Here is a 13437-nt window from a genome sequence, read left to right on the forward strand (position 1 = left end):
CTTTTGCAAATGTTTTGATACAACTACAACATGCTTTCCTCAGACCAGTGGAGAGAGAAACAGTACAGTGCAATGCTCTTTCTGTGTCTGCTGCATGCCACAGAAAGTAGCACAAAGGCATTCATCTTGCACACATAATACTGCTTTTTTTCCTCTTCTAACTGTATGAAAAGTATTTTCACCAGATATTCACATCTGAATATTTTTGCTTATCAAATTCATTGCCTGAAATTCTTTTCTACGTGCTTATTCTGGCTGCCCAGAGGTGAAAAATATAGAAACCTTTAGGCAATATTCCTATCTCCAGCAAGGCAGACAATGTAGGAATGAATGCTAAACCCAGATAAACAGGGAGTATAGACAGGTTCTTGTCCAGACTCACTCCCTTCAGCCTGCAAGAAGATCAGAACCAGGACCCTAAACAGCAGCAGAACAAAGGTCAAATTCTGCATCCCAAAGACGTTTGTGAACAGCTGCTACCAGCTTCCACTGTAGTGAATAAACCGTAGAGTCCAAACAGCAAAGCTGCAATTATCCAAATAAAACACAGATATTTGTTAACTACTACTACTATTACCTAAATATGTATAAAATTTTGGCTCACTTTCACGCTAAATAATTGCTGCTGACTGTTACTATAATAGAAAAACCTTAGAGATAAACTTCTTGGAAGGGTGGGAAAAATACTGTCCTTTTGGTTATTCCCTGTAAGGGAATAACTGGGCAGTGGGAGGGGAGAAACACAAAAGCAGTGTAAAGCAGTGTTGAGATGAAAACACCAACATACACTCTCAATATTAAGCCCATAATTTAGTAAAATAATGTTTTAAGTCACCTTGTAAATTTGCTTGATTCAATCTCTTTTCAAGATGAGATGTTACAAAACAACTGAAAACAGTAAGGTAAGAAAAATGTCTAATTTTTGCTTACCCAGCATTAACTCAAAAAAACCCAACCACAACTAGATGTTCCATTACATTTATGAAATAATACACTCTTAGTTACTTCTTTTTAAAATCATGTCACTTTACATGACTAAAGCTCTTTCCAACAGAAATAATTCTTGCCATAAACCCAAAGCATTTATCAAGATCCTTAGCAGAGCAGAGGAATACAAGACAAGAACTGGCCCTAGTAATTTGCCACTACTTTGTTGTGCAATCTTCAGTTAACATCCCAGCTTAACATCCTAAATCTGCCTTTCCCCCTTACTCCTGTGGGGCTTGTCATTAATTCATTTATTGAACAAATGGAACATTTTCCTAAACTTAAATCAAGTGAAATATATGCCAGGTACATAGTAAATCATTATTATAATTCAGGCACAGTATCTTGATGATGAAATCAAGAATAACCTTGGTTTAATAATCCCAGAGGGATCCCAAAGTGTAAAATGTCACTTTAGTGCTACAGAAAGCACATATTATGGGGACACAGCACAGCACTCAGTGACAGTCATTAATACTCAGTCTCAATCAGTGTAAAGATTGTGCACAAAACAGAGATGAAAAGAGAAATATCATCTCCCATCAGAAAAGAGAACTATAAGAAAATGGTGCTGTATAAGTAAGATGGCAAAAAGAAACACAGAAATGCACTCAGAATTGCTTTTGAAAGCAAGACTGTCAGTGTAAGATTTAAATGCCAGATAGAAAGTACACTTTTATGCTTTTGTCCTGTGAAAAGGCTTACCACTTTATAGTTTTTTTCTGGAAGTTACTAGCAAAATTAAGACAATATATTAGCAAAAAAAATAGAGTGATATACTTTCATAAATATTATTTAGTAACACAGTTTTGGTCTCTAGACCAAGAAACATAATTACAATACTTTATGTGAAGTGATTGAAACTGGATTTTTACTAGCATTTTAATTAATATTGAGATGGTTTTAACAGTGTTAACATAGACTGTTGTGTCAAGACCAATGTAGCCATTTCTGTCTCACCTGTTCTAGTTAATATCAAAGAGGAAAAATTTTCAGCCACAGGCTAGTACTATATGCAAAACTGAAAGAGGAGAGAGGGTATCATGGAGATGGCATAAAGGGACATCCAGAGCAGACATAGGAGATACTTCAAACTGGCACTGTAGTTACTGAAATGCTGTCATATAAACTCTCTTGTACACTTGTCAATAAAGAAGAGCTTGAAGCGCAGATATCATTGCTTTGCGCAGCAAAGACAAACCATTTATATCTGCCTGTCTTAAAAGAATTCAAGCTACTGACTGCTGGAATGAATAAAATGGAAGGGAGCAGAGTGATCACAAGTGTAGAAGATGGGAAAAAAAAGAAGAAAATCAAAACCAAGTAGAAGTAGCAGAAAACAAGGGCTAGTCTACTATTAAATTTTCTAAAAAATTTCTGTGGAAAGAAGGTGGGACAAGCCATAGTTAGTGTATCCAAGTGATGGGATCATGTGAGAATAAAAGGACATCATTTCTATTTCAAACAAAAAGTGGATTCATCTTTCAGCTGTCCCAGGTGCTTTAGAGATCTTCCAATAGGACAGGGGAAAGATATCTTCAGCCCCTCTATCCCACTTCAAATTAGTGGGACTGCAAGAAGAATACCACAAGATGTACGATGCCAGGCAAATTGCCTGCCCACACAAAGTGATGGAATAGGAAATTCCTTGTTTTGCTGTGACAAATTAATACCTTGGTTTGCTTTCCTAGTGTATGTGGCTTTTGCTCTCCTTATCAAAGTGTCTTTATTGCATCTCTTGAATTTTTTCACTTTTACTTTTCACTTTTTTCAGTCCTCCATCCCACTGTGGGGAAGTGAGTGAGCGGCTGCGGGAGTTTAGCTGCTGGTTGGGGTCAAGCCTTGACAGAGGAACAGCCCTCACAAATGTTTTCATCCTGAAGCCATGTAGGAGTTGGTATTGACAGGTTATTGCCAACTTAGAACCCTTAAGAAGAATAAAAGGAAATAATAATAATAATAAAAAATTAACATTCCCATTTACAAGAGTGTCCATCATCATGCAGAGCCAAAAATGGGCCACGAGTTTGAAACTTAGTCAGATGCTTTCCCTATAAACCCTTTTTATTCCAAGTACATTCATGTACAGCTTTTACTTAACATGTTCATTATTTGTAACACTCTTACATATTTACCCCTTTCTCTTCTCTGTCTGATGATAAGGAAACATAAATATGTGGGGATTTTTTTCATGTCACAGCATGATAGGAGTATTTGAGCCATAGGTGTGCTAGAGAAAGCTACAGCAATGGATACTCATATTGATCAAATTTATCATTCCTGTCACAGTTTGGTTTTGTAATTATCAACCACCCAGCTGACCAAATGTCATTTAGTAATTACAGGTCAGTTATTTGACACTCAAAGTTACTTCTTATGTAAGGTATATGCAGTACACCAGAAATACTGTAACAGTGCAGCCTCTTTTGACTGAAATGCATTCTTTAAGTAGTTCAAAAGCTCTTTGGAAAACTAACATTAAAATATAAATAAAATTTTGAAGTAGAATTAAAAATGGCATTCCTCATTCTAAAGAACAAAAAATTTGAATGTAGTGGGACAAGAAGTAATCATATATCTCTTTATATGCCTTGTCTTCCTTGTCTTACTGAGAAGAGTGAGACTCCCTGGTGGTGTTGGTGGCTCTGCATGGAAGTTACACCTATCTTTCTCTCAGTGTAAAATCATATCCTTGAATAACAAGACGCTAAGAGTGGAAAGCCTTGCTGCAGAAACTACTTCAACAATGCAAAATAAGACAATTTTGCAAAAGACAAATCAAAAGACAAATCAAAGGATCATTTCCAAAAATGACAAAAGACAAATCAAAGGATCATTTCCAAAAATGCTTTGAAAGTAAAGTATAAAAAACCCCAAAAGAGCAGCATTTTTTCTTTGAATACTTGACAGTAAATAACCCATCAATCAAATCTCCCAACCTTTACTGCAAAACTTATATACCATCTGTTGATTGACTTCTCAGAAAACAAACCAGAGATCAGTAAGAACCCAAAAGGGAAGTCTTGTAAAATCATCAATGAGGCTTTAGAAAATTAAAAAAAAAAAATAAAAAAATTCAAAGACTGTTTCTGGGTATGCCACTGGTTGCTGCTTTACTTCATTTAAGTAAGTTCTACCAGTAAAAACTCCACAGAAAGTGTATTGAAAATGGATTGCTTGACATCAGCCTGCAGAGATGAATACAGCTGCCCAGGGGGATGGGGGCACAGACCCAAAGTGTACTACAGTAATCCAAACACAGGTAAGCAAAAGCATGAACATCTCAGTGTTTGTTTTAGTAATCAGGTACAGCCAAGCACCTTTTAATATAAAAACTCATCACTACAATAGGAAGTTCCTTGTGAAGCCATTGAGGGAAGTATTTCTCAAATTGTGAGATCTTACCCATAGAGTTATTTTAATATATGAAAATTATGGTACTTATCAGAGTACTAACAAAATGTTTATGACCAAACAGGGAGGTAAAATTTCTCCAAAGGTATACAGGTGTTGTCTGCACTAAAATGCACTCTCAACAAATGCTGTAGAGCCTCTCTGCAATTACTACATTACTTTTCAGTATCACCTGTGAGATACCTCTTTCACTTAAATTAAATACTATGCCTATACCTTCTTCTATGCAGAGATTAAAGGAGTTCTCGTAATGTCTTTAATGGAAAACTGACAGGATTACCAGTGTACAAGCCACATTCCAGCCTTTAACTGAAGACATTTTAGAAGTAAAAGGAGAAGAGCAAGGCTATGTATAGGAAAGTGAATCCAGAACTATAATTCTTATTCAAACACATAGGGGGGGAAAAAAAAAGAACATCAAGTCATTTGGGTTAGAAAAGACATTTAAGATCATTGAGTCCAACCATTAACCCAGGACTGCCAAGTCCACCACCAAACTGTGTCCCCTAAGTGGCACATCTACATGACCAGCCCCTGCAGCAGCTCTGCTGCCCTTCTCGAGACATGCTTCGGCACTTTGATGTCCTTCTTGTAGTGAGGGGCCTAGAATTGGACTGGCACTCAAGGTGCAGCCTCACCTGCGCTGAGTGCAGGGGGACAGTCACCGCCCTGCTCCTGCTGGCCACACTATTGCTGGAACAGGCCAGGATGCCACTGATCTTCTTGGCCACCTGGGCACAGCTGGCTCATGTTCAGCTGGCTGTTGACCAGCACCAGGTGGAGATCCTTTCCTGCTGGGCAGCATTCCAACTTTTCCTGTAACTCTCTTCCCCAAGCCTGCAGCATGGTAAAATAATCTGCTTTCTCTGATATCCTTATGGAAACAGAGAGGAATCTTGCAGAACACTGCAGAATTCAAATCAAGATACCCTCTGACGATGAGGTCAGCACTTCCAATCACCCTTCTGGATCCTTCAAATACTATGAAGATTTCTGTCAGTCAGCATGTGTAAAAGCAACATTATGGACTGTTTCTCCATCACCCCATACTAAGTCCAAGTATTCCCTGGGAGAAAACCATGCTAGAAACAGGTATGTGAGTATCCTCGATCAAAAGGAACCTAGCAGTGCAATAGACGACATCAAAGTTACTACAACACTGCAACTATGTGTACTATAAAGATGAACAAGGGGCTAATAGAGTTTATGTCCACTGCCTGACATGTGAACAAGCAGGGTACTCTGTTGGAAGGGTGCTAGACACAGTCTAAAGAACTCACAGAAGAAGATGTAGAAATACCTTTAGTTTAATGACAAAATGACTATGAATGATGGGCTTCAACGAGTTGGGAAAATAGATGCTTTCAGCATGCAGTCACTCAGTTTTTACAACCCATGTGATAGTGTCTGGACTGACACTTTTCTTCTGAAGGGAGTTTATGGAAATGCTCTCCAAGATAAAGAGGACACTGTCCAATTCAGCACTATTTATTAAGGATGCAAGGGAAAGCTTCAGGCAGGACAGTTCAGCAGTTGCTGTTCTTTTATTTGGCATCTTTGAATTATTTTCCTGAGACGAGAATCTCAAGTGTTGTGACTTTGCTGGCAAAAATTAATTTCCTAGCTTGAGGAAGGGAATCACTGGTGCCAAAACCCCCAAGTGAACTGTTACACCTCTGCAGCTGATGGCAGGCTGCCATTTTCCATGAGGGTAAAATGGTGTTGGCGTGTGAAACTGCACAATTCAATCCTTTTATATGGTGACCTCATGCAAAGGAGGAAAATGTCATTATAGGAAGAAAAGAATGCTGTGGAAGAATGAACCCTGTGTTTAATAGAATGTGCTCTTTTAAAGAAATTTTCTCTGCAGAGTATTTTAAAATGCTTCTCCTTTCCTATATCCCCTGTCTGTTCCTTTTGGCATCCAGGAGCAGCTACTCTGGCCCTGCTCACAATCTCACCATTGTTGGTGTAAGAGCCTCTCCTGAGGAGAAAAATGCCATCTGAAAGGGTCTTCTTGTGCTCTTCTGCCTGATAGGCTTTTCATTTGCTTTCAAATATCTGATCAAAACTTCTTCCCTCCTTCCCTTTTGCCTTTAAGTTACATTCTTCACTGTTACCAGTGAAGGAATAATTTATATAAGAATTTACTGAAGTATTCTGAGACTCTCAATTTTGGAATTATTATGCCTCACGGTAATGGGTTGCCCGGCAATTTTTATAATCTTTATATTATGACTTCTGCCTTCCTATGTCCCCTTCTACATATGTGAGACCTTCAGCAATGATTGGTCACTACTCAAAGGAAGATGAAAAATCTAACTATCAAACAATACCAAAACCAATCCAATTTCTTCAACTCCATTCTAATATCTGCTGCACCACATAAGCACCCAGCACAGGGAATAAAAATAAAGGCAGAGAATGAAAAGCACTACTGAGAACATGCATAGCACCTGCCTTGCAGTCAGCAAGACTCAAGGAGACTCAGGAGTAGCATTTGCGAAAAACTTTCAGATTAGAGCAGCAGTTACAACTGTACTTTGAAATAAAGACTTGCACTGAATGCTTTTGAGCAGCATAGAAGTGGCAGCACCTGCAAGATGTAACACCACTGTCTTTATCAATGGCCAGTGTTTATTGCATTTGCCTATTGCTGTTCTGCTGTGATCAGGGCTGACAAAGGAAAAATAGAAATTCTTCCAGAAATACAAAACCTAATTCGCTCCAGAAACTGGGTTTATTCTGTGAGAAAGAAAATTACTTCCGATAACCTTAGCATTCCACCTGGGACATCTTCACATAAACAGTTACCAACTTTGAAGTACTTTAAGATAGAGAAGGGGATTTGCAGACCTCATTGCTACGTAAGACTGAGCAGGACATTTACGCTGATGCAGCAATAAAAGCACATTTCCAGTGACATCACCAAATTCGTAAGAACATCTGTGATCAATGTGCTCTAGAAGTAACACCTACTATAAAGAACATGGTCAGGAAGGGAAAAATAGCTCTAGTTTCCCTAGTCATGCATCCAACATTTTTGACTGAGCACCTTTTTCTCAGATGTTTTCTGGAGAGCATTTCCACTTCCTTTTCTTGAGGGGAGGGTTCAGAAGAAGCAAGGGGTAGTGTTCCACACTTCAGCCACAGAAATTGAAATATTTTAGAAGATAAAAACATAATAGTAAAACCATAAAAGATACTAAGAACCTCAGAAATGCATATAGTCACAGCTGCTATTTTCTATTTCTGTCTAAATTTTAGGTGACACTCTTCCACAAAAGGAATATAAGGTAGGCCTTTGTTCTACCAAGTACCTGAGGAGAAATTTTATACATATCCCACTAATTTATGAGAGTAGGACAAGTCTGCCACTATACAAAAACAATGGTCAGGTTTAGAGGAAAGATCCTTAATCATCTTTTTGGATAGGTGATACAGTATAAATCATGTTTAAAAGAATAATAAAAAAAGAAGTATTTCAGAACAGCTATTTCCAGAAACTCTGGATGAAATAGCCATTAACTGCAGTGTGAGAATTTGATGCTCAGTAGTGATAAAGGTAAGAGATTTTTTTCCCTGTCAGGTAACTCCAGAGTTAAAACTTTAACAACTGCATTACATTTCAAATTCAATACAACCAGGTAAATAAACTAAATTGTTGTACAATATTATTCTTTCTGTGCATGCATGACCAAGTGTACATTAAAGATTAACACTTAAAAAGTTATTTAGTGAATTCCATTTGCCTTTTCTTGAGTGGCTGTCAGGCACAAAAATAGCAGCAGCTATTCTTTACTTACACATATTTATGTTTGTTCTTTCTCTAGGATTTGAAAGACCACCAAGACAGTTTCTTATCTTTAGCCCAAGTCCTTTGCTATATTAAAGCTAGGTATTTCATCAAAGAGCATTTTTCTCTGCTTCAAAAGAAGTTTTTGGAATTTTTTTTTGCTCTGTAAGAGATTGTAAGGAAAATATACTGTATCCTGGTACTTTTTTCCTTGTGTCAGAGCTGGCAAGATTCCCTGCAACCATGTGCAGCAGGACTGGAATGCTGCCATCATGAAGAAGGAATTCAGTATTAAATGTGGTCATTCTCAGACAGAGGAAAACTGGCCACAACACACAACTACAACATAAATACTTTGCAGAAAAGAGAATTTTGGTATCAGTGTGTATTATTTAGGTTTATTATTTATAATTCAACTCATAATTCAGATACATCCTTAACAGTTATCACAGGAATTGCCCTGGGCAGGTTTGACAGGACTGCTCAAGTTCCTCTGGCTAGGTATACACCTACAAAGAATCTGAGGTATCTGTTGTGATATCTCCTCATCAACAGGATTTTGAACTCTCACAAAAAAGGCTCCTTGAGAAACTGACTCAGTGGAAGGTTGAGCAGGCCCTAGGCACACTACTATGCCATTTGGGTAGACTCTGATCCCAACAAGCAAACACAAAAACTGTTTCAAATGTTTCAAGTGCTCTGCTGAGGCATGACCTAAACACAACAGGAATTGCCATTAAATAACAGAGGTTGGAACATAGATGGATACAGACAGAGATAAAATAGTTTGATAATGCTGGGTGCTTTAGACTGAAAAGCTCCACAAAGCATTAGGAAAGTATTACAATACATCCCCTTATTTTGTCATCACAAAAATCCAAAGTACCAGAAGTTTGAAAGCTTATTCTTAGATGAACTGTTTTAAGAAAGGTACTTTGTTTTGTTTACATAGCAGTTTGTATTATTACATAGTGAGGGGTATATAAAAGTCCTGAATAATAACAAATGAAATGGGGGAATCCTTGTTTTATCTGCTATCCTTTCTCACAGAAGAAGCTCCGAATGCTGCCTAGTGCTCTACTGTTGTATTTACCTACCTTCCCCTCCCAGCTCATGAGCCTGAAGCTTGCAAGGGCTGATGTCCAAAGGCTGCTGGGACGGGTGAGATCAACAATGATCAGACCCCTTTTTTCATAATGGTTAGCAACAGAAATTAAACCATCTGCCTCCCTCAAATGGGATAGCTACTTGAGGGGTCTCAATCTATGGCTAACAGGAGCCAGCAGAGATTGTGCAATGAGTAAAGTGCTCTAGTAATTTCACTTCCTTTCTCAGAGATTTACCAATTCTTTTACTGAAAAACTTATTTCTGAATACAGATGAGAGTCAAGTACAGAGAGAGCACACAGTTAAAATTTTCAGTGATACCTGTACCAGAGCTCTCTTCTCCAGTGCATAAACATTCTTCACTTTACATTCATGCACATTTTTTTTTATTACTATATCTAAGATGTTTGAGGTGATGTTTGCAACCAGTGCAGCTCTGCCAACACCAGCAGACTACATGCTTACCCACTAAGGAATTTCCTGAGCACGAAAAAGCCTGCAAGGGAAAGTTCTATAGTGGGACAGATCCACGGAGTGGGTTGTGCTGAGGGTGAGGAAGATGAAGCACTGGCAAGTCAGCATCACTGCACAGTTCTGACAAATAAGCAATAGCAGATCTTGATCTCAGTTTCCCTTTACATGCCAGGCTAAAAGGTGCCAGTAGAGGCACAGATTTATGTGCACACCACATGTCCCTGATTAGCAGTGTCTCTGAAAGGGGCAGGGGAAGCAGCTGGGGCTGGTAACAGCTTCACTCATTCAATTTTAATTGACTGCTGTGTGTTTGTCAGATCCCTCAGAGCTTCTGTTTAACTTGTGCCAAAAGCTGTGCTGGTCCTATTAACCACAGGGAACAAACAAGAAAGAAGTACCTGTCAGCTCCAGGTACAGAACAAGCTCTATACTGATGTCTGAATTACATTTTAGATACAATCTGCACTGAATCCCAAGATCATAGACCAATGAGCACCATTCAACCTGCAAATACAGCCAAATTAAACCTATTCACACAATTATGCATTAAAGGATGTATTGATTTAGAAATTTCTTGCTTAATTTTCATATTCTGTGTTTGTATTTAGTGTCTAGATGGCTCTCAGAGAACCCTAAGGAAATGCACATATGTTTCAGAGAGATCAAGACTACACCACCGGCTGATTACTGAACAACTGCGATACAGTGTTTAAATGGTATGCAATCAATCAAACTATTCCAAAGAAAAAAAACAATGAGTTACAACAGCACTTTATGCATTTTTTTTCATTTTGTAACAGTAACAAATGACTTAAGTAAATGCTTTAGTAAGAAAAGAAAGTCAGCCATATATCCATGATGTCTCTTTTAAGCTTTTTAAAGCACATATAAATAATTGTTGATGATAAATAGCAGACAGCAACAGTACTGGAAAAGGGGTTCATAAATCTTACCTCTGCTTTTATTTTATTGTCTCCAAAACAGAGGTGTTGTAAGTAGGCTGCAGCATTCGACTGTACTGAGGGAAACTGATGCTGTAACATCTGTATAACTTCTGGAAGCTCTGGATCCCGCCATCCAAACTCTCTGTGCGGAAGCAAATACAAAAGATTCATCAAAAAAATCTGCTATTAGCAGACAAATGTGCCAACAGTTAGGTCAACAAAGAAGACAGAAATGTCTAAATAAAATCTTTTTTGCCCCCACTACTGTCAAAGCAAACATTAAAATCAAATTTGAAGCTATTTGTCATTATAAGCTGTACTTCTCTGGAAAAGAAGTATACAAAGTATAACTAGAAGAAGTAACTTTGTGGAATTAGTTCTCTAACTGATTAAGTTTTCTAAATAAAAAGGCTACATGAAATCTTAATATACGGAGAGAAAGAAAATGCATGCTTATATCACCACAAATGGTTTGCTACGAAATGCTAATTTGCAAAAAAGTCCTTTTTTACTTATTGCTGTCTCCATGCAATACCAATTGCTATCTTATACAGAAAGCAATGACCAATTTTGTCTTTTGTTTGGGTTTTTTTTCAGATACAGTCAATGTAAAACTCTTACACATCTCTGGCCCTACTTGAGCACTCAAGTCTTTGCACTTTAATCATACAAAACATGAAACACCATTAGCATCACATAAAATAATTGAATTCAAGTATGCTGAACAAGTCCCAGTATGTATTATGAAGCTTCCAGACCTGAACTTAAAATCAATCTGTCACTTCAGGTGAATTTTTCCACTCTGGGTTTACAGGTAAAATCATTCATGGAAATGGCTTTGGACTTCGTGTCCCTAAAACCAGAGATACACAGAGCCTCTCTACATGATATACTTCGTTATCATATGCCTTTTCCCCAAGAGTTTATTTTTTGTGCCATTTTCCATCTAGTGATACATTTTTAAGCTAAAAAAAGGAAATTAGGGAAACTAGGAAAAAGAGATAACTTACAAAAAAGTTCTCTGTTGCAGTTATCATGATCATCTGGGACATCATTGCCAAAAAAAACCCTGGCAGACCTGTTGCAGATTCCAGCTATAATATCTGGCCAAAATAATAGTGATCACCAGTCTCCTTCCTAAATTATAGAGATTTTTCTGCACTGAGGCCAAGTTTACATCACTAGGGGAATTCACAGCATCTCTCCAATCTGTCCCAAGCACACTTTAAATACAACAATTCTCCACAACATTTCAGGGAAGGAAGACTTATCTTACAATAATAATGAATTGCTACAGAAAGAGGGATTGTTTGGTCTTTTCTCAAATGTGATGTTTGCCAGATTGAGAGTTGTCACTACAGCTGTGTCTTTATGGAGATTCCGAATATGAATACAAGATGTAAAAAAACACTCCGAAATTCATTGGTTATTTCTCCTCTGCCAAAATGTAAGTTAACTCATAAATATTAAAATTCACATTAAACATTTAATACGAAGAAACCATAAAGAAGTAGTAATAAATCACATATGGACTATTCCAATGAATTTTTAGATGATAAAGACTGTTGGAAATCTCTGCAAGAGACATTTGCATAGGTTCAAAAAGATTTTAACATTTTATTGATGTTTTGAAAAGTCAGAGAACATTGTAAGAAGTATCAGGGAAGGCTACAAACTTCAGTAGCCAAAGACTGTGAACATCACATTTCCAGTTAACTATAACTCTGTCAACAGGTGAAAAGGAAGTGATTCACTGGGCGCACTTTTTTAATGTTTGAATTGCTAGAGATGATAGAAACAATGTTATCTGACAGGGTACCTTCCTCTTACATCTGCTTTCTTTCAATTAACAATATTAACACTTCCTAACAGGTTCTTCAAACCTATTAGACCTGCATGCTATAAAAACAGCTCTAAACAAACCAAAGACATCTTCCAGATTTTTTGTTTAAACAAAAATAAGAAATGAGAGCAAAATCCAATAAACTAACTGAAGACAAATTAATTAACCTATCTCCATTTCTTATTTATTCTCATTTTCAATCCTAGATGTCAAATGCAGGTGTGGGTAATCTGGAGATCACACAAAATACCAGAAGAAAACAGCTTGAATGAAAAGGCTACAGTACATCTTGAAGTGTGGGAACTTCTACCAACAAATTCTCTTGAAAAGGAAATTTCCTCCTTCTCAACATGTGTATTACTTAATCCAACCAAGAAACAAACCAACCAAAACCAAACTAAACCTAAGGGTCATTATGTGCAGTGGTACATTATGGGCTCTAACCATCTGCTCAGGTTTTTCTTCCTCATGTCCTGGAATCCAGAACAAAATAGGCAATGAGGGAGCATAAGGAAAAAGGTCCCTTCACCAATAAAACAGTTAATTGTTCTGAGGAACCTGAAGCCTCTACATGGTACTTAAGTATGAAAACAAGGCTCTCCCTACTTTTACCCTCTGATCTCCCAAAGCAGTAAGCATATGAGTGAATTATGATTACTTGTTGCAAATGGATGTTAGCAGAAAATCAATTCAGAAAATAAGCCCTTAGCACCGAATACTGAGTTTGTTAAAGGAACCAGTTTTTGGAGAGATAATGAACAAAGCAGGAAAAGAAGTTTAAAAATTTAGCCCTAGTATGCACTGTCATTTTAAGCAGATGGTCTCTAAGATGATTTTATTTTTAGTAGTTTCTAAATGAAATACAGTAGCTA

The 13437-nt window shown here is 37.5% G+C and overlaps 1 protein-coding gene across 1 annotated transcript in view; it reads right to left on the reverse strand.

The window, feature by feature from the left end:
- The window catches only part of CTNND2 (catenin delta 2), a 635688-nt gene that overhangs the window by 153632 nt on the left and 468619 nt on the right, over positions 1 to 13437 (reverse strand). The window contains exon 8 of the mRNA XM_014307661.2: positions 10732 to 10864. Within this exon, the coding sequence (XP_014163136.2) occupies positions 10732 to 10864 (133 nt within the window). The remainder of the gene's footprint in view (positions 1 to 10731; positions 10865 to 13437) is intronic.

Source organism: Geospiza fortis, unplaced genomic scaffold (assembly GCF_000277835.1).
Source record: "Geospiza fortis unplaced genomic scaffold, GeoFor_1.0 scaffold281, whole genome shotgun sequence".
NCBI classification, from domain to species: Eukaryota; Metazoa; Chordata; class Aves; order Passeriformes; family Thraupidae; genus Geospiza; species Geospiza fortis.